Raw genomic sequence first — 20,556 nt, 5'->3', positions numbered from 1 at the left:
ATCTTCGCCGAATAGTATCCTCCTGCACACCACATACCAAACGATCCCTGAGCACATCATTCAGGGTTTCACCAAAATCACAATATTTTGTTAGTTGTTTTGGGTAGCAATGGTCTCTCCCGGGTTTCTATTCTGTGAATTGCACATGAACCTCTGCACCTGAACCTCTGCGTTGTGACTAAGGGCTTGAGTTGGAAATGTCCCTTAACGAGGTCTACTAATTCACTGAAAGTCCTCAAATCAGGGGCACTGGGGTCCATCAAGCTTCAAATTAAACTGTAGGTCTTGCTCCCACAAATACTCAGAAGAATCACTCTCCTTTTTTCCGCCGCAATAATTTCATTGGCTTGAAAGCAGAACGCAAGACGTTCGATATATTGAGACCAGTCATCTATGGCTGGTTCAAAGGGATCGATTCTGCCAAACTGTGGCATCTCGGATGAGTATATCTTCCTTTCTTTTTAATTATCTTAGATACTCACAATTGCTGGGAGAGGAACAGTATAGCATCTGATTTATCCTCGTCACCAGTTTGTTATAGAGTTGATTTTCCAGGCAGCTTTTCTAGGTAGAAACATTGAACTTTATTTACAAGACAGCAGCAGCAACTGCATGCGTGCAACAAACTCTATAACTAAAGAAATACTCCCTCCTTGAGGTTCCCCACGCTGCTAACTCATTGGTTTATAGAGATCATGTGATCTTACAACACAGGATTATTCTTAAAGCTACAGTCCTATGTTTATCAAAACTATAATTACTATAGGACTATAACCCCAGTTACTACATTTCCTCCCCTTTTAGTTTATTTACAATTTCTATTTACAGGAAAAGACTTAAACAATCCATCAAACATATATACAATTTCAGGTGATTATAAATCAAGTCTCTGAGGTGCTCTTCTTATACGGCTAGAGCGGCGTAGCTCTACCACTGGAGGTTCCTGAACAGGATCGACAGGGTCTGGAACTGCAGCATGAGACACATCATCGGAACACGGCAGTTCAGGGTTTGGCAATTCTTCAGGGACATTTGGCATGTCTATTCTAGGTCGATCAGATACCTCAGGAATTGACAGTTTGACGTTAATCACAGGTGGATCAGTTGATTATTGAAATGTCTCTCCAGCATGAATATGATCTGTGTGTTTTTGGAGTATTCTATCTCCCACTGGTACTTGGTAAGGTAGTGGATCAGTCTCTGACACACTGGCTCCAGGAGCCCAACAGGATCCGCTGCTGAAATTCCATACGTATACCATGTCACCTACACTGAAAGTGCGAGCTTTACAGTACATGTCATGGTTAAACCTTTAATTACTCTGGTTCTGCGCCACTTTCCCTTCTAAGTTTGGAAAGACGAGATGTAGATGTGTAAACAGATGGTGTTTCATTGATAACTCCGAAGGTGTTAAACCCATAGTCGAATGTGGCGTTGTACAATAACTGAAAAGAAACCTGGAAAGTCGAGGGTCCAGAATGCCTTCCAATAGCCTTCCAGACTTAAAAGTTTGTACTGCCCTCTAGGCTTGATCATTCAATGAGAGATGCCAAGGGGCTGGTTTAATATGTCGGATTCCATTCAGATCCATAAATTTCTGAAACTCTGTGCTGGTAAAAGCAGTGCCTTCTCGATAGTTGTGTTTGATGTTGGTGACTTGACTTGATATACATCCATCCATTTGGAACGTGCATCTACAATTAACAAGAACATGGTACCCAAGAATGGTCCTATGTAATCGATATGTAATCGAACCAGGGTCAACTAGACCACTCCCATGGATACAGGGGAGCCGGGACAGGCAACTTCTGTTGTTGTTGACAGTGGAGACAGTGCTTGACCATGTTTTCAATATCTCCATCAATACCTGGCTACCATAAATAGCTTCGCGCAAGCATTTTCATTTTTGATATGCCCGGATGGGCACTATGAAGTTCTGTCAAGAGCAGCTCTCTGCCTTGTGATGGGACCACCACTTTGATCCCCACAACAAAACCCCAGCTTGGCAGCTCAATTCCCTCTGTCTGACATGGAACAGTCTCAATTCTTCAGAGACAGGCAAGTTGGGTCATCCTTTTAAGACAAAGTCTCTGACTTCCGATAATGTTGGATCTCCATTCGTCCAATTTCTAATTTGTTTCACATACAGGTGAAGAGCCTAAGAAATTCAATAATAGCACTAATTCCTGCAGAACGAGACAACGAGAACGCACAATACTGTCCGGCAACGGGAGACAACTGAGTGCATCTGCATTTGCAATGTGCAGGCCAGGACGATACATAAAAGCATACTCGCACGCAGATAATGTCAGAGCCCATCACTGTATCCTTGCTGATGCTATTGGCGGAATGGCCTTATCCTCGCTGAATAAACCCATTAATGGTTTATGGTCCAACACAATGGTAAAGTGGCAACCATGCAGTTACTGGTGGAATTTCTGCACGCCGAATACCACTGAAAAATCTTCCTTTTCTGGCTGGGAATAGCCCTTCTCGGCTGTGGAGAGGGTTCTCGAGACTTGGCAATGGCTTTCAGACCCATTTTCCATTTTATGGGATAACACATACATGGGATAACAGGGAGAGGCATCACATGTTAATACCAGCTCTTTTGATGGGTTGTAGTGTACAAATAAACATGACAAATGCAGCAATGTGAACCCCAAGACCAGTGGCAGTCCTTTTTTAGTAATGGGTGTAACGGTGCCAACATAGTTGATAAGTTTGGTAAGAAGCGGCTATAGTAGTTGATCATGCCCAGGAAGGGCTTGAGTTCTGTTACATTGGATGGTGATGGTGCATCTTTTATTGCCTGAACTTTATCTTCTACTGGGTGCAATCACATGGCATCCACCCTCCTGCCTAGATAAGTCACTTCTGGTGTCTGAAATATGCACTTTTCCTTCTTTAACTGTACGCTGGCCTCCATGAACCACCTTAGCACCTCCTCCAGGTTGATCAAGTGTTCTGTCTCAGTTAACCCCCTGATGAGGACATCATGTAGATAGACAATTACTCATGGGAGTCCTTGCAAAAGGTTCTCCATTATTCTCTGGAAGATAGCGCACACGACGAGACCCTGAAGGGTAGACAGGTGCACTGATAGAGACCCTTATGTGTGTTAATGGTTACATACTCCCTCGATGTGCTATCCAGCTCTAGTTGCTGGTAAGCGTGGGTCATATCCAATTTCGTATAGGACTTGCCCCCAGCAAGTTCGGCATATAAGTCATCTAGCCTTGGGATAGGATACTTGTCTAGTTTGGCTACCTTATCTATGGTCAATTTATATTCTCCAAAGATACGTACGGTGCAGTCCGGCTTAACCACTGGAACTATGGGCACAGCCCATTCCGAGAATTGAACAGGTTGGATAATGCCCAGCTTTTCTAACTGGCACAGCTCCACATCAACCTTTTCTTTCAATGTATAAGGTGCAGGTCTTGCCTTAAAGGAGTGAGGTGTCGCCTGTGGATTCACATGAGCTTTGGCCTACATGCCTTTTAACTTCCCTAGTTCATCCCAAAAAACCATGTTGCATTTTCTTAGAAGCTCTGGAACTCCATCTGATTTTAGGTGAAATATCTCAGACCAGTTGAGTTTGATCTTCTGTAGCCAGTCTCGCCTAAAAGACTGGGTCCTTCTCCTTTCACAATTATTACAGACGGCTGGGCTGTCTGTCACTTGTAAGAGACTGGGACTGTGGTGATGCCCTTTACCTGAATGCATTCTCCTGTATATGTTCTTAATTTAGCAGTTGTCCGCTCCAGGTTTATTGGCTGTCTTCCTTCATTAAGGTACCTGAAAGTGTGCTCACCCACCACCTGTGTCCACTTCCATTTTCAGTGGCTTCTCGTTAACTTGTATTGTTACAGTAATAGGCTCAGTCTTCACAGCAGTCACATTATATAAGGAGTAAACATCAGCAGCAGCAGCCTCGGCCTTCACTGTACCCGTTACTTCTATCATGTTTGTTTGCTATATTGCAGACTGCTTTAACTTTGTCTGGCATTGCCTAACCACGTAACTCTTCTTATGACAGGGGAGGTGGTGGCATAGTGATATTGGACTGATAATCCAGAGACCCAGGGTAATGCTCCAGGGGGCTAGGTTCGAATCCTGCCATGGCAGATAGTGAAATTTGAATTCAATAAAAAAAGTCTGGTGATGACCATGAAACCATTGCTGATTGTTGTAAAAACCCATCCGGTTCACTAATGCCCTTTAGGGAAGGAAATCTGCTGTCCTTGTCTGGCCTGGCCTACATGTGACTCCAGACCCACAGCAATGCGGTTGACTCTCGAATGCCCTCTGAACAAGGGCAATTAGGAATTAGGCAATAAATGCTGGGCCAGCCAGTGCCGCCCACATCCCATGAATGAATATTTTAAAAATGGCGCTCTGCCTCTTTGAATTTACAAGTATCCGCTACATCTATAGCAACTTTGTCTTGAAATCACTGCTGAAGCGTTTCTGCTCGGATTTTTAATGTTTCTCACAGCGGACATTGAATCGTGCTTCGATCCTGCACGTCTGTCTCTCGCACTACGCTTGGCGACAGGTTCCCGCCCAACATGAAGTCCGGCGCCATTTTCCATGTGTTGCAAAGCCTGTGAGTCTCTCTCAGCACTTTCCATGGCGAGGGAGATTTCTAGGATGCACTTAAAGTTGAGGTCGACCTTGGCCGTATGGCGCCATCCTTAATGCCACAAGCCAAAATCGGTCTTGCAGCATCTTGTTTAATGTGTCCCCAAAGTCGCAGTGTTCTGTTAATTGCTTGAGGTTCACGACATAGATTGTGATGGACTCCCCTGGGACCCTAACTGTTAAATTAACTTTAAAACACTGCATTATTACGGATGGCTTCAGCTGGAAGTGTGTTTTCACAAGATCCACTAATTCACTATAGGACTTGGAATTGGATGTGCTCGGGGCCGTCAGGTTATGAATTAGGTTGTATGTTTTACTGCCACATACACTTAAGAGGATCGCTTTCTGCTTTTCTTCCACGGTAACCTCGTTTGTTACGAAGTAAAATCCGAGGCGCTCGTCATTCTGGCTCCGGTCTTCCACAGTCGTATCATAAGGATCGGTTCTGCCAGAGAGTGGCAATGACTGGTGAGTAACTTTTTTAAAAAAACTTCAATGTACTCACAGGGCGAGGCGTAGAGTTAGAGCTGATCCCATCCTCGTCACCAATTGTGATGACTCAACAGAGCAGACAAGTTTCATCAAGAAACAGTTAAGTTTTATTACAGAGAGATCTACAGGTGCTTTCACACTTGGCCAGGACTCTCGTCAGGAAGCTCCACCCATGATTGCCCGGGCTAAAAGCTCACTGGTCGGATCCCCCGCAGTACATCACATGACCCCCAATTGACAGAAGGCGGGGAATCATACCCTTAGTTACCACAAGTTGTGCCTTTGTTTGGCGAAAATTCCTGTTGCTATTGGTGATATGTCATGCAGTATACATAAGATATGGGTGTAGGAGTAAGTCATGTGGCACAAGAACAAAGCAAAGCGGCCGAGACTCATGACAGAGTGATGAGACACGAGTTTATCTCACTGCATCTTATGAAGTAATGCATCTTAAAATCGACAGAAATAACTGTAGGAAACGAGTGTCTTTCCAATTGTGGGCCCTGGCAATACTCTAAATGTGCCAAGCGTGACATATGAATCCCTGTATCATCTACAGTATTCTGTACGCTGGGGGTAATTTCAATCATCTCTTTGGAATCAGGTGAATAGAATTTTGAAAGACTCCATGGAGTCCCCAAGCTGAGATTGGAGAAACCAAGGGAACTAAATATTTTCCATAAGTCCGTCTGACAGAATGTTTGGGCTTAGCAGTTTAATGCAAAGGCTGTTTCCTGTTTAAGATATCTGACTCATTTCCCCCCACATTTTCAGAAATGTGTCACTAAATGAACTCCAAAATAGTTTCTATCAGCATTTAGGGTTGTTACTGGAAAATTCAGAGGAAACAAGGAATGAAGTGCCTGAAGTCCACACTCCATGTACTTTTTTCCAATTTGTACACCTGTCCTCTTAGGAAATCTCTTGAGTGCTAGTTACTTTCCTGAACTCACTGTGCACCCGCATGCATGCACACACGCACACACACACGCACGGTACACATACAATCACTTTTCAGCCACAAGCTTCTTGATTTTTTTGTCATGAATTCTTTGCCTATCATCCAGGCGATAGAGACACTGACGGAGATCTAGGACCAAGTTGCTTACCTGTCTCTGTTCAGAATATGGGGCATGATTTGACAGGATGAATAATCAGAAGATTATACTGCCCAGAAGGAGACTATTCACTCCCTTGTAGCTATACCAGCTCTTTGAAACAGCCATCCAATTAGTTCCACTCTTTCTCTATAATGCTGGAAAATTTCCCTTCCCAATTTCCTTTTGAGAATTGCAATTGAATCTGCTTCCAGCACCTTTTCAGGCAGTGTATTTCAGATCAAACCTGCTTACTGCTTAAAAAAAAAAATTGCCCTCATTTCACCCTCTAGCTCTTTAGCAAATCTTAAATCTGGGTCCTTTGGTTACCAACCCAGCAGCCAGCAGAAACAGTTTCTCTTTATTTACTGTATCAAAACCCCTCATAATTTTAAACACATCCATTAAATCTTCCTTCTTCTGCTCGAAGGAGAACAATCCAAGTTTCTCTAATCGCTCCTGAAGTCCCTCATCCCTGAACCCATTCTGATAAAACTCCACTGCACCTTCTCCAAGGTTAATTTCTACACTTATTGTGTGTGGCACAAATTGAGACTCAAGTGTATCAACGAAGTGCTTGAAGTAGCCAAAAAGTTGGTTCCTCAGCGGTTCAATGAAGACAGGTCTCTTGCCCTGAGCTACAGAAGCATCCAATACCAGCTTCTGGTTTTATTCACCAGGCTTTGGAAATGGAAACGTTTGGTTTGCAAGAGCGAGTTAACAGGACGACCTACCTGCCAAAGCAGAAGAATGCAAAGTGAAGGCCCAAGAGGGTGACTATCACATGCCTGATGGTGTGGCTGGTCTTGCTCGGGTGGAGGTAGTTACGAAATAAAAAAGCTGCGAGCAGTCCAAACAGTTGGCACATTGCAAAATTTACCTGTGAAACGAAAAATAAAACTCTGTAACTTTGGGACGTTGCGGGTTGGAACTGGCTTAACGGCTTGCATTTATCTCTGTGCGTGTTTAATTCAGTAAAACGTCCCAAGGCGAGGACAGGAGTGTTATCAAAGAAAACTTGGCACCGAGTGATGACGGATTGGGACGGGTGACTAAACATTTGGTAAAAGGGGTAGGTTTTAAAGGTTCTTGTTAAAGGAGAAGAGAGAGGTAAATAGGCCGAGAGGTTTGGGGAGGGAATTCCACAGCTCTGAGCCCAGCCAGCTGAAGGCACAGACACCAGTGATGAAGTGGCAAGACTCAGGGATGCACAAGAGGCCAGAATTGGAGGAACACAGTGATCTCGGAGGGCTGTTCGGCTGGAGGAGGTTACAGAGATAGAATGGGGTGAGGCCATGGAGAGATTTGAAAACAAGAATGAGTATTTTTAAAATCAAGGCCTTGACAGACCAGGAGACAGTGTAGGTCAGTGAGAACAGGAGGCATTGGGTGAGAATCGGCAAGATGGCAGTGACACTGCCTTCTGAGACCACCTGACACTGGATTTAGTATCCAGCTTTGGTCATCTGTTTTCATAACTCATCTGGCGCGGTGTCGAATATTTGTCTGATAACGTTCCTGTGAAGTCTTGGGGCATTTTTACCATGTTAATGGCGCTATACAGATGCGAGCTGTTGTTGCTGCTATTGTCTTAAAAACAATTACACCCTGGACAGGGTTTTTAGTTCGGCGGGTGCACGCGATTGGCAGGCCCGGGAGCGGCCAAGGAAAGTACCGCCGACCACGATCGGCCCCCGACCGCAATGTCACGCTGGCTGGCCAATTAGCAGCCAGCCTGCGTGAAACACGCACTGAAGTGCTCAGCGCTGCCGGGGTGGGGGGCGGGAGGAGGGCAGGCGCTGACGTAAGCTCAGGGAATTGCGGAATGAAAGCTCCCTGAAGGCAGAGAACTGGCTCAGGCTGCTGGAGAATTTAAAAGCAATCAACAAAGACTTTAAAATCCAGAAAAAAATGTCCACACATCAGAATTAGTCACCTGAACATAGAGATGAAGAAAATTCTGTCCATACTTTTTTTTAAATTTAATAACAGACACCTCATCCTGCCCTTGGATGAGGTTTCATCAAGAAGTCGGACTGGATTCGCCGGTCTGCCAACTGTAAGGTTGGACGGGCCATGAAAAATCTGGGACAATTGGAACTTTAATGGGCCTAATTGCCCCCTTCATTGTCAGCGGGCGCCCACCGACCGAAATACCGCACGAGTGCGGCATGACGTCGGGATGCTCGCCTGATGTCATCACGCGCTACTTTACGCTCGGGCGGGAGGGGCACGTGCCCACACACCGAGCTAAATATTCCGCCCTGTATTATGAAGTACATTCAATTTGCATTTTATGGGAGAGAACAGGCAAAAGGTTACTCATTCATTTTTGATTTGCCGCTAAGTGTTACATAACATTAATATTTCTCAATAATCGCCTCTCTCATGAGTGAATTGCAACACAAGTCTGTTTTCACAATATAGTGATTCATTAATTCCCTGCACTCATTTGACAGGAATTCCCATAATGTTAGCTCAAAAGATAGACAAATATAAAGAAATATATACGTTTTGTATCTAATATATATAAAAAGATAATATATATATATTATATATATTTATATACAGGTATATATAATATATATGTTAATATATATCTCGCTTTCTCCAAATAAAACGTGTTGCTTTGGGTACCTGTGTGGGTCCTAGCCTTTTCATGGGCAATGTAGAACATTCCTTGCCTAGGTCTGCTTAGGACCTCTCTCTCGCCACTTTTATTCCAGTACATTGATGGCTCTATTGATGCCGTTTCCCACTCTCACCCTGAACTGGAATACCTTTACATCTTTGCTTCCAATTTTCGTCCTTCTCTCCCTCTCACATGGTCCAACTCTGACTCTCCCTTTCCCTTCCTCAGTTTCTCTGTCTCCATTTCTGTGAATTGGCTTTCCACAAATATTCATGATAAGCCCAGTGACTCTCACAGCTACCTTAACTACATTTCCTCACATAAAAACAGAAAATGCTGGTAACACTCAACAGATCAGGCAAGCACCTGTGGAGAGAAAGAGAGTTAGGGCAGAATATTCCATACCTGCTGGCGTCAGTCATGTTTGGCAGCTTGAGCGGGCAATATGGCGAGAAGGCCAAAAGTTGGCATCACGACGTCATGAAACCAATTTGCAATTGTCCGCTCTGCCCGCCGATGTCGGGCCATTTTTCCCACCGACGGATGTCGGGAACCTCATTGTAATACACCTGCGTATCATTATAAGGCCAGCTTGCCGGAATCATCCCCCCACGCTGGATCATTTGTGCACGTCGGCGTGTGTGTTTCACAACAACATATATAAGGCGTGCACTTGGCGGGTTGTACTTAGAGGGGAATTCGGAGGTGAGTGCACAGTAATGTTGGGCAGCGCTCGCCAGGGTCATCTGTTGGACTCCAAGGTTCAGGCGCCGCGAGGGGAGGGTGGGGTAGAGTGGGAGGAGGGAAGCAGCCACACATTAGGAAAACCTTGAATAAAGTGACCGTTCCTCCACAGCTGAGACAATTCAGACGTGGCCACATTGACACCCAAGCTAACACACACATCTCTCTCTTTCATCCTGCAGGAGGAGTACACCAGGAGCATGGAGCATGGTGAACTAGCTGTATGCCTCGTGGCGTATAGAGAGCGGAGATGAAAGGGGAGAGAGTGACTGAGGCATCTGGCTGGGCAGAGGGAGGAGCAGCACCCTCAGGAAGAAGGGTCTCCTGCACACACCGCCAAAGAGTCACAGCGAGCTGTCGCTGCTCGGCGCCTCACTAGACCCAGGGTCTATAGGCACCACCTTTCCTCCCTGCAGATGACCGAGAACCAGTGTCGCCGAACACTGCACATGTCTAGGGAACTGGTCAGTCACATCTGCTGCAGGATTTGGCGCCATGGGGACATGGAGTGCATCCACTGCCCGTGACTGTGAAAGTGTAATAAATTTGGTATACCGGACTGGTTTCACGTTAGAAACAGTAAGCTTTATTTACAAAGCTCCTGATGAAGCTACATGCTTGAACCAGGTCCATGACTAGAAAGCTCCACCCCTAAGATTATCTGCGCTTAGGGCTGATTCATCTGTACAGTCACATGATCCCCGAAACAGTATGAAAGGTTTTACTTACAAATCACTACAGAAAGTGACTGTGGCACTCAATTTTTACAAAGGTGGCTCCTTTCAGGGCTCTAAAGGTGACCTCTGTGGAATATCACAAGCCTCCACCAACAAATGCATCCATGGAGGTCACAGATGCCACCTTCGCGAAGGCACACAACATTGTGCAGTTCACCCAGGATGCAAGAGTGCTGGGATTTGCCCAGATCTCAGGATTCCCACAGGTGCAGGGTGCCATCAACTGCAATCATGTGGCGCCCAGGCCTCCATCGCAAAAAGCAGTCAACTATGTCAACTGCAAGGACTTCCATTCGCTGAATGTTCAGCTGGTGTGCGACCACCACAAACACATCCTGCAGGTCTGCGCAAGGTTCCCAGGGACTGTGCATGACTCCTACATTCTCAGTCAGTCTCAGATCCCTGACATCTTCCAGGATCCACAGAGGCTGCAGGGATGCCTCCTCAGGTACAAGGGCTACCCGCAGAGAAAGCGGCTGATGACGCCCGAGTGGCGGTCTCAGACTGCAGCAGAGCAAAGGTATGCAAGGCACATGCTGCAACTCACAACTTGGCGGGGCAGACCATCGGGATGCTGAAATGAGGCTCTGGTGCATTGGTGGAGCCCTGCAAATAGTCCACAGAGAGCGTCACGCCCGTCATCGCCTGCTGCGCCCTTTACAATCTGGCGCTGCAAAGGGGATTGGGGCTGACTGAGGAGGAGATGGGGGAGCTGGACATCTTCTCCGATGAGGAGGACAGTGACAGGGATGAGGGTGAGGAGGTCCTCGAAGGCGATGATGACAGCGATGAGGTCATCGCACTGGCCGGATGAGGCAGGCACACTGGGGAGGTCCGCATAGCTGCTAGGTTTGTGGAGGATGATGAGGACTTACAGTGAGGAGACACCATAGATCATCACATTGCATCTGTGAACGTTTGACTCCAGTCTGGCTGATGGCAGCGCACATACCCTCTGTGATAATGCTCCTGTCATGAAGATGCAGTAGAGGCCCCAATAGTCACTCGATTGCAGGAGGGTGATGACGACATACAGTGAGGACACTCCATAGATCTTCACATAGCCTCAGAACGTCTGGCTCCTGTCTGGCTGAGGGCAGCTCGCTTGCGCTCTGTGATCAGGGTCATATCATGGAGATGCAGCTGTGAAACCTTAAGATGTACCTGATCCTTTGACAGCCTTCAGCACCTGGCCCCTTCAAGAGCACAGTGTCACCGGTCACAGGTGCTGAAGAGATGGGGGCCAGCCCCACCTCAAAAGGTGCTGAGACCACACAGAGAGAACGACGGAACTCTGATGCCTGCCCACAACATTCTGGCAGCAATGACAAGCACCATTGAGGTGCAGGCATCAGTAACGTGTCCAGTGAATGTGAAGCCGGACCATCACTTTGGTCTGAAGGTTACACACTGCACAGGGAAGAGGCCCTGGACTGAGACACCTGCCTTTATCTTGTTCAGGGACCAAAGTTTCACAACTGAGTGACACGAACACTGCTCATCAGAACAAGGAGCCATAGACAGGGAGACATTCTTGGAAGTTTATTTACAATAGTGAACATTATGTACAAGTGATTGACACCCATGCCCAGGCTGTGCAACTATATCTTCTTAACCTTCCTAACTGTGTCGCTATGTTTTGGTGCTCTCCCAACATCCCAACATCCGCAGCCTGGTGGGCATCCTCTGAAGGTCCAAGACCTGGAGGACCCCAGCCTGCTTTCAGGGTCCTGCTGTGTGGCAGTGGCACCCTCCTCGGCCTGTGGAGCTGGAGCTGCTGGGGTCACAGGAAAAGGGGATTTGGCTGGGCCAGACATTCCCAGAGTCATCTGGGTGGATGACCCCGGGGTATACACCTGCTGACCCTCCTCCCTATCCTCATGGGTGCCCAAGAGCCCCTGGCTGGCTCCTTAAGGAGAAGGGGAAGCTGGAGTGAGATCCAGCTGCCCCACACACCTCTTGCAAACACACTGTTGGAAGCCAATTATAGTATCAGCAATGGCGTTCAGCCCGCGCAGCAGTGCAGGACCAATGTTCTGGACCATGGGCCCCATAGTGGCCACCATCCCACCAGTGTTGACCTCAGAGTGTTGGCATGCTGGCGCTATCACCTCAGCCTGAAGGCAGACAGATTCCTCCATCATGCCTTGCAATCTGAGGAGTGCAGCGGACATCCCTTCCTGATGTTCCCGAGCTTGCCTTTGCAGCTCCAGCAACTGTGACGTGACCGAGTCCAGAGGCTTGTCTTTTAACTCGGACTTAGCAGATTTCTAGCCTCTGGCAGTCCTCTGAGTGCCAGGGACCTGGGAAGTCCCTGCTGTGGATCAGAGTGTGTGATGTGCTCACCAGTATGTGATCCCGGGGCTACTCTGAAGCTAGGTCCCACTGAGGTGTGTGTCTCTGCACTGGTGAAGGGTGTGGGTGAGCGCTGTGATGGGTCTTCAAGGAGGGTGCCTTCAGATTCCTCTTCAGAGATTTCTTCGGGGCTTGATTGGAGGCCCTGGGTCATGGACTCTGTCAGCTGTTTCCTAGATGTGCCTGTGAAAGCAAGGAGATATAATTAGTGTATGGCAGGGGACTGCGGAATTGGACACATCACTCACAGCATGGTTGTCTAATCGATGTTGCATTGCAGGATCATGACTTGGTAGAGAACCATTGGCCTGACTGCCAGTACAGGAATGGTCCAGATCCTCGCCAGCCAGCTGGGTGACTCTGTTTTCAAAGTCCTTGAGGACCTTGATCTCAGGTGTTCCTCCACCGGTCTGCAATCTCTCCTTGCTGTTGTGTGCCAGCTTGTCCTGCATGAATACAGAGGAGAGTGTAAGCAGGGAGCCTGCCAGGCCAGGTGATAAGTATGCCTGGCATGTGTGGGTGGCAAGTGGTCCCATGGATGGGATGAGGACAATGAAGGCGTGTTTGAGAGACTGAATGGTGATGAACCTTGAACTGGCAGTGAGTGAGATCCCTGTGGATGTGTGATGGGTTTGAGAGTATGTGAGTTGAAAGTGATGAGAAGAATGACTTACGCTGGCAGAGCGGAGGAGATCATTCACCCTTTTTCGGCACTGGGTGGCTGTCCTCTTTTGTAGGGTGTTGGTGCTGATCACAGCTGTCACTGCCTCCCAAGCTGGATTGATGATGTTGCTGCCCCCTCCGCGGCCAGAGCGGGGCTAGAGGACATCATAGCGGTGATGCATCCACTGCATCCAAAAGACGCTGGAGGGACCAGTCATTAATTCGGGGTCTGCAATCTTCTTGTTTTTCGGGGCCATGTCTTCTTTGCAGCTGTCCTTGTCTGGAAGCATTGAGAGGTGCTTGTGCGGCTGTATTTTAAATATGGCGCCTGGTGTGATAAAGCGGTGAGGCGATGGCATGGCGGCCGAATGAGAACCCGCTCGTCATCGAAACGACCTGTTTCCCGGGAATGCATTATTAATGAGGCGGGATTGGCATGATACGGCGTGAAAAGCCGTCATTGTGGCAGGCGGGTAAAACATCCTTTTTCCTGCTTGCTACTGCACTTAGTGCAAATCTGGGATGATTCCGTCCTTATCCTTTCAAGTCAATGAATTCTAACAAAGGAGCATCAACCTGAAATAGTAACTCTGTTTCCGTCCACAGGTCTGCCTGACCTCCTGAGTTTACCTGCATTTTCTGTTTTTATTTCAGATATCCATCATATGCAATATTTTGTTTCTATGTTACAATGCTCACACCACACCTCCTTTCAGGGCTCCATTCCATTCTCGCAGTTTCTCTGTCTTCACCACATATGTTCTAGTGATGCAAACTTCCATACCTGTGAGATGTAACACCTGTCCTTTTTACCTCCTCTCTCCTCACCATCCAAGGACCCCCAAAGGCTCCTTCCAGGTGAAACAGTGACTTACATATACTTCTTACATTTTGCTATACTGTACATGCTGCTCACAACACAGTCTCCTCAACACTAGGGGAACCAAATGCCAATCGGGTGATCGCTTTGTGGAACAGCTCCATTCAGTTCACAAGCATGGCCCCGAGCTTTCAATCAACTATCATTTTAATTCTCCACCTTGCTCTCACACTGATCTCTCTGTCCTCGACCAGCCGAAGTGTTCCAATGAAGCTCAATGCAAGCTCGAGGAACAGCACCTCATCTTACAATTAGGCACATTACAGCCTTCTGGACTCAACACAGAGTTCAACAATTTCAGACCATAACCTCTGTCCTTCTTATTTTGTTTCTATTTGCATGTTTTAGTGTAAATGTTGTTTTTCTCTTGTTTTTTGTTTTCAGATGGCAACTGTTCATTATTCTGCCACTCATACCTCCGCTGGAGACATCTTTTGTTTTTTCACTTGCCCCATTACCATTTTCTTTGCCTCTGCATCATCAGCCGTCATAGAGAAGCAGAGAGGTTTAGCGAGGGAATCCCAGAGCTTTGGGCTTGGCAGCAGAAGGCAGAGTTTCCAATGGCGGAGTGATTAGAGAGGATCCTGCACAGCAACCTTCTCACTCCTACTTCATTTTCTAATATATACAGAAATAAATAATTGTAGCTTCCAAAACTGGATCTCTACTTAAAAAGGAAAACTTTGCAGGGCAATGGAGAAAGTGCAAGGGAAATGGAACTACTTGGATAGTCCTTCCAAAGAGCTGACACAGGCATGATAGGTCAAATAGCCTCATTCTATGTTATATAATTCCAAGATGAACAATGAGTGTCTTTTAAGGCTTAGATGACGTTGTGAAACCTCTCACACCCTTATCATGCAATTCCTGAAGCATGAACACATGTTGTGCAATTTCCCTCAATCTGATTGTAACTCGAATCTCAAATACCCTAACTTAGTCATGTTGGACACAAGCAGCATGACACATGTCCATTGTCATCACAACAACATTCCAAACTAAAGTAAAGACACAAAAGAAGTGATTCCCTTTTTATCCTTCCCTCTCTTTATCTTCCTTTCTTAGCACTTTAGAGATGAGAAGTGTAAGGGGGGAATCTAATGGAGGTATTCAGAATTATGAGGATGTTTGATATAGGCAGTAGGAAGAAACTGTTTCTTCAGACACGTGGATTGGTAAGCAGAGGTCATAGATTTAAACTAATTGGCAAAAGAACTAGAGGGAAATGAGAAGAAATATTTTATTTATTAATAGGTTTGTTATGATCTGGAACACAATACCTGAAAGGGCGGTGAAATCAGATTCCATGAGAACTCTCAAAAGGGAATTGGGCACGCACTGGAATAGAACAAATTTGAAGGGTTCTGGGGGGAAAAGCTGGGATGTGGGACTAAACTGAACAACTCTTTCAAAGATCCAGCACAGAAACAATGGGCTGAATGGCCTCCTTCTGTGCTGTATGAGTCCAGAATTCTATAATTCATGGTAGAGGGCACAAAACACTTTCTGGAAATAATGGGGAATCATGGATCTAGCAAGAATGAGGAACTTCAGACATTTGAACTAGTCAAGAACTAGCACTGGAACAAATGAATAGGGGAAAGTCGATAAATCCCCTGGACCTGATGGCCTACATCCTTGGTTGCAGGTATTGTGATGTATTGGCTTAATCTTCCAGAATTCTCTAGATTCTAGAATGGTCCCAGGTGACTGGAAAATAACAAACGTAACCCCGCTACTCAAGAAAGGAGAGAGTGATAAAACTGGAAACTACGGCATCAGTAGTAGGGAAAACATTTGAATTTATTATTAGGGATGTGATAATCAGACACATAGAAAATCATAATATGGTTGGGTAGAGTCAACATGGATTTATGAAAGGGAAGTCGTATTTGACATCTGTTAAGAGTTTTTTGAGGTTGTAACTAGCAGAGCAGATCAGGGGAAACCAGCGAATGTTACGTATTTGGATTTTCAAAAAGCATTCCATAAGGTGTCACGAAAGAGATTATTACAAAAAATTAGGGCCCTAGGGATAGGAGTAATATATTAGCACAGCTTGAGGATTGGTTAACGGACAAAAAATAGAAAGAAACAGGTCATTTTAGGTTGGCAGGCTGTAACTAGTGGAGGTACTGCAAGAACCAGTGGTTGGGTCTCAGCTATTCACAATCTGTATCAATGACTTACAAGAGAGGACCAAGTATCCAAGTTTGCTGATGATACAAAGCTAAGTGGGAAAGCAGGTTATGAGGAAGACACAAAGAAGCTGCAAAGGGACATAGATTAATTGAATAGGCAAGAACATGACAGATGGAATATAATGTAGAGAAATGTGAAATTATCCATTTTGGCAGGAAAAATAGAAAAGCAGAATATTTGTTAATTTGTTAATTTGTATCATCAGCAAACTTGGACACTTGGTCCTCTCTTGTAAGTCATTGATACAGATTGTGAATAGCTGAGACCCAACCACTGGTCCTTGCAGTACCTCCACTAGTTACAGCCTGCCAACCTAAAATGACCTGTTTATTTCTATTTTTTGTCCGTTAACCAATCCTCAAGCTGTGCTAATATATTACTCCTATCCATAGGGCCCTAATTTTGTGTAATAATCTCTTTTGTGACACCTTATGGAATGCTTTTTGAAAATCCAAATACATAACATTCGCTGGTTCCCCTGATCTGCTCTAGGCCAACTTTGGAGTATTGTGCGCCGTTCTGGTCGCCTAACTACAGGAAGGATATCAGTAAGATCGAGAGAGTGCAGAGAAGATTTACTAGGATGTTGCCGGGTCTTAAGGAGTTGAGTTACAGGGAAAGATTAAACAGGTTAGGACTTTATTCCTTGGAGCGTAGAAGAATGAGGGGAGATTTGATAGAAGTTTACAAAATTGTGAGGGGTATAGACAGAGTAGATGCGAGTAGGCTCTTTCCACTTAGATTAGGAGAAATAAACACGAGAGGACATGGCTTTAGGGTGAAAGGGGAAAGGTTTAGGGGGAACTTCTTCACTCAGCGAGTGGTGAGAGTGTGGAATGAGCTAACATCTGACGTGGTAAATGCAGGCTCACTCTTAAGTTTTAAGAATAAATTAGATAGATACATGGATGGGAGAGGTCTGGAGGGTTATGGACTAGGTGCAGGTCAATGGGACTAGCGGAATAATATTTCGGCACAGACTAGAAGGGCCGAATGGCCTGTTTTCTGTGCTGTAGTGTTCTATGGTTCTATGGTTAAATGGGGAGATACTGGGAACTGTTGGTATTCAGAGGGACCTGCGAGGTTCTTTTACACAAATCACAGAACGTTAACATGCATGTACAAAAGTAATTAGGGAAGCAAACAGTACATCAGCTTTTTTTTTACAAAGATTGGAATTTTTAAAAATTTAGTCATTCATGGGATGTGAGCATCGCTGGCTAGACCAACATTTATTGCCCATCCCTAATTGCCCTCGAGAAAGTGGTGGTGATCCACCTTCTTGAAGTGCTGCAGTCCATTTGGTGTAGGTACACCCTCAATGCTTTTAGGAAGAGAGAGTTCCTTCTAGGTGGTAGAGGTCACGGGTTTAGAAAGTGCTGTTGAACAAGCCTCAGTGAGTTGCTGCAGTGCATCTTGTAGATGGTACACACTGCTGCTAATAAGTGCCGGTGGTGGAGGGAGTGAATGTTTAAGGTGGTGGAATGGGATGTTAGTCAAGCGGCTACTTTGTCCTGGATGGTCTTGAGTGTTGTTGGTGCTGCACTCATCCAGGAAAGTGGAGATTACTCCATCACGCTCCAGACTTGCGCCTTGTAGACAGACTTTGGGGAGCCAGGTGGTGAGACACTGTCATAGAATTCCCAGCCTCTGACCTGCTCTTGTAGCCATGGTATTTATATGGCTGGCCCACCTATTTTCTAGTCAATGGTAACTCCCAGGATGTTGATAGTGGGGGATTCAGCAATGGAAATGCTTTTGAATGTCATGGGGAAGTCTTTAGATTCTCTCTTGTTGGAGATGCTTGGCACTTGTGTGGCATCTATGTTACTTGCCTCTTATCATCCCAAGCCTGAATATTGTCCAGGTCTTGCTGCATATGGACATAGACTGTTTCAGTATCTGAAAAGTCATGCATGATGCTGAATATTGTACAATCATCAGCGAACATCCCCAATTCAGACCTTCTGGTGGAGGGAAGGTCATTGATGAAGCAGCTGAAGATGGTTGGGCCTAGGACACTACCCTGAGGAACTGCTGCAATGATGTCCTGAGGCTGAGATGATTGACCTCCAACAGCCACAACTATCTTCCTTTGTGCTAGGTATGACTCCAACCAGTGAAAAGTTTTCCCCCGATCCCCATTGACTTCAGTTTTGCTAGGGCTCCTTGATGCCACAATCAGTCAAATACTGCGTTAATGTCAATGGCAGTCACTCTCACCTCACCTCTTGAGTCGAGTTCTTTTGTCCATGTTTGGATCAAGGCTTTAATGTGGTCAGGAGCTGAATGGCCCCAGCAGAGCCCAGAATGAGTGGCAGTGAGCAGGTTATTGCTGAGTAGGTACTGCTTGATATAGTGATAAAAGCAAAGAACTGCGGATGCTGGAAATCCAAAACAAAAACAGAAATACCTGGAAAAACTCAGCAGGTCTGGCAGCATCGGCGAAGAAGAGCACAGTTGACGTCTCGAGTCCTCATGATCCTTCAACAGAACTAAGTAAAAATAGGAAAGGGGTGAAATATAAGCTGGTTTAGGGGATGGGGGGGTTGGTCCCAACAACAACCCCCCCACCCCTTAAACCAGCTTATATTTCACCCCTTTCCTATTTTTACTTAGTTCTGTTGAAGGGTCATGAGGACTCGAAACATCAACTGTGTTCTTCTCCGCTGATGCTGCCAGACCTGCTGAGTTTTTCCAGATATTTCTGTTTCTGCTTGATATAGTATAAGGATGAAGAGGTTTTACTGCAATTGTATAGTATATCTTGATGAGACTACACATGGAGCACTGTGTACATTTTTGGTCTCCATACCTAAGGAAGGAAATACTTGCCTAAGATGGAGTATGATGAAGATTCACTGGACTAATTCCTGGGATAAGGAGATTGCCCTATGAGAAGAGAGTGAATTGACTAGGCTATGTTCCCTAGAGTTTGGAAAAATGAGAAGTGATCTCATTGAAACATATAAAATTTTTGAGGGGCTTGATATGGTTGTTGTTGGGTGGATGTTTACCCTGGCTGGAGAGGTTAAAACTAGGAGTCACAGTCTCAGAATAAGGGGTCGGTCATTTAGGATTGAGATAGGAGAAATTTCTTTGCTCAATGGGCAGTGAATTTTTTGCATTCTCTGCCTAGAGGGACTAGACGCTCAGTCATTGAGGTCAATAGGCTACAGGCATCTGCAGCAGAGAAAATGAATCTATTCAGTCAAAACATGGAAACATAGAAAATAGAAGATAATAGACAGTCTCGTATATTATTCAGTTGGATGATTCTTGACTTAATTTTCCCATCTCCACTGTTTTACAATGAATGAACATGCTCGGAGAAAATGAAAGGAACACATAGAATTTATGATTTTGCTCTCAGCAGTTATGATGACCATCATTAACCAGGGGATTCTTTTCTGGGGACTCCCGGTCAACCTGAAGGGTTGGCAAACCTTGGCTGAGTTTCCAGATCTTGAATATGCTTGGTTATAAGTAAGAGTTGGAAAAAAAGTCACTCCCAAGAAGGAAATATATAGAGTAGGTCATTTGGCCCTTTAAGCCTGCTCTGCCATTCAATATGATCATGGCTGATCCTCTATCTCAATGCCATGCTCCTGCCCCCTCCCTATACCCCTTGATGCCTTTAAAGTCTAGAAGCCTATCTATTTCCTTCTTAAATATATTCAGTTGCTTGGCCTCTGCAGCCCTCTGTGGTAGAGAATTCCACAGGTTCACCACCCTCTGAATGAAAAGGTTTCTCCTCATCTCAGTTCTAAATGGCCTACCCCATATCCTGAGATTGTGACCCTTGTTCTAGACCCCCAGCCAGAGGAAACATTACCCCTGCATCCAGTCTGTCCATCCCTGTCAGAATTTTATATGTTTTAATGAGATTCCTTCTCATCCTTCTAAACTCCAGTGAATAAAGGCTCAGCTAGCCCAATCTCTCCTCATACGGCAATGCTGCCATCCCAGGAATCAGTCTGGTGAACTTTCGCTGTGCTCCCTCTATGGCAAGTATATCCTTTCTTAGGTAAGGAGACCAAAACTGCACACAATGCTCTGAGTACTAGAGGAAGTCTTGGGAGTGACATTTTGTCCAACTCTATC

General features: G+C 45.6%; 1 protein-coding gene across 2 annotated transcripts in view; it reads right to left on the bottom strand.

Annotated features, from left to right (window-relative positions):
- LOC144696006 (membrane-bound glycerophospholipid O-acyltransferase 2-like) overlaps positions 1–20,556 on the bottom strand; it is a 67,766-nt gene that overhangs the window by 43,496 nt on the left and 3,714 nt on the right. Inside the window, exon 2 of one of the 2 annotated variants that reach the window (XM_078567170.1) lies at positions 6,974–7,119. The exons of the other annotated variant lie outside the window; for it this stretch is intronic. Within the exon in view, the coding sequence (XP_078423296.1) occupies positions 6,974–7,119 (146 nt within the window). The remainder of the gene's footprint in view (positions 1–6,973; positions 7,120–20,556) is intronic. 2 annotated transcript variants of the gene reach the window in all.

This window comes from Cetorhinus maximus, chromosome 21 (genome assembly GCF_964194155.1).
Source record: "Cetorhinus maximus chromosome 21, sCetMax3.hap1.1, whole genome shotgun sequence".
NCBI classification, from domain to species: Eukaryota; Metazoa; Chordata; class Chondrichthyes; order Lamniformes; family Cetorhinidae; genus Cetorhinus; species Cetorhinus maximus.
This window is presented reverse-complemented; position numbering and strand designations above follow the sequence as displayed.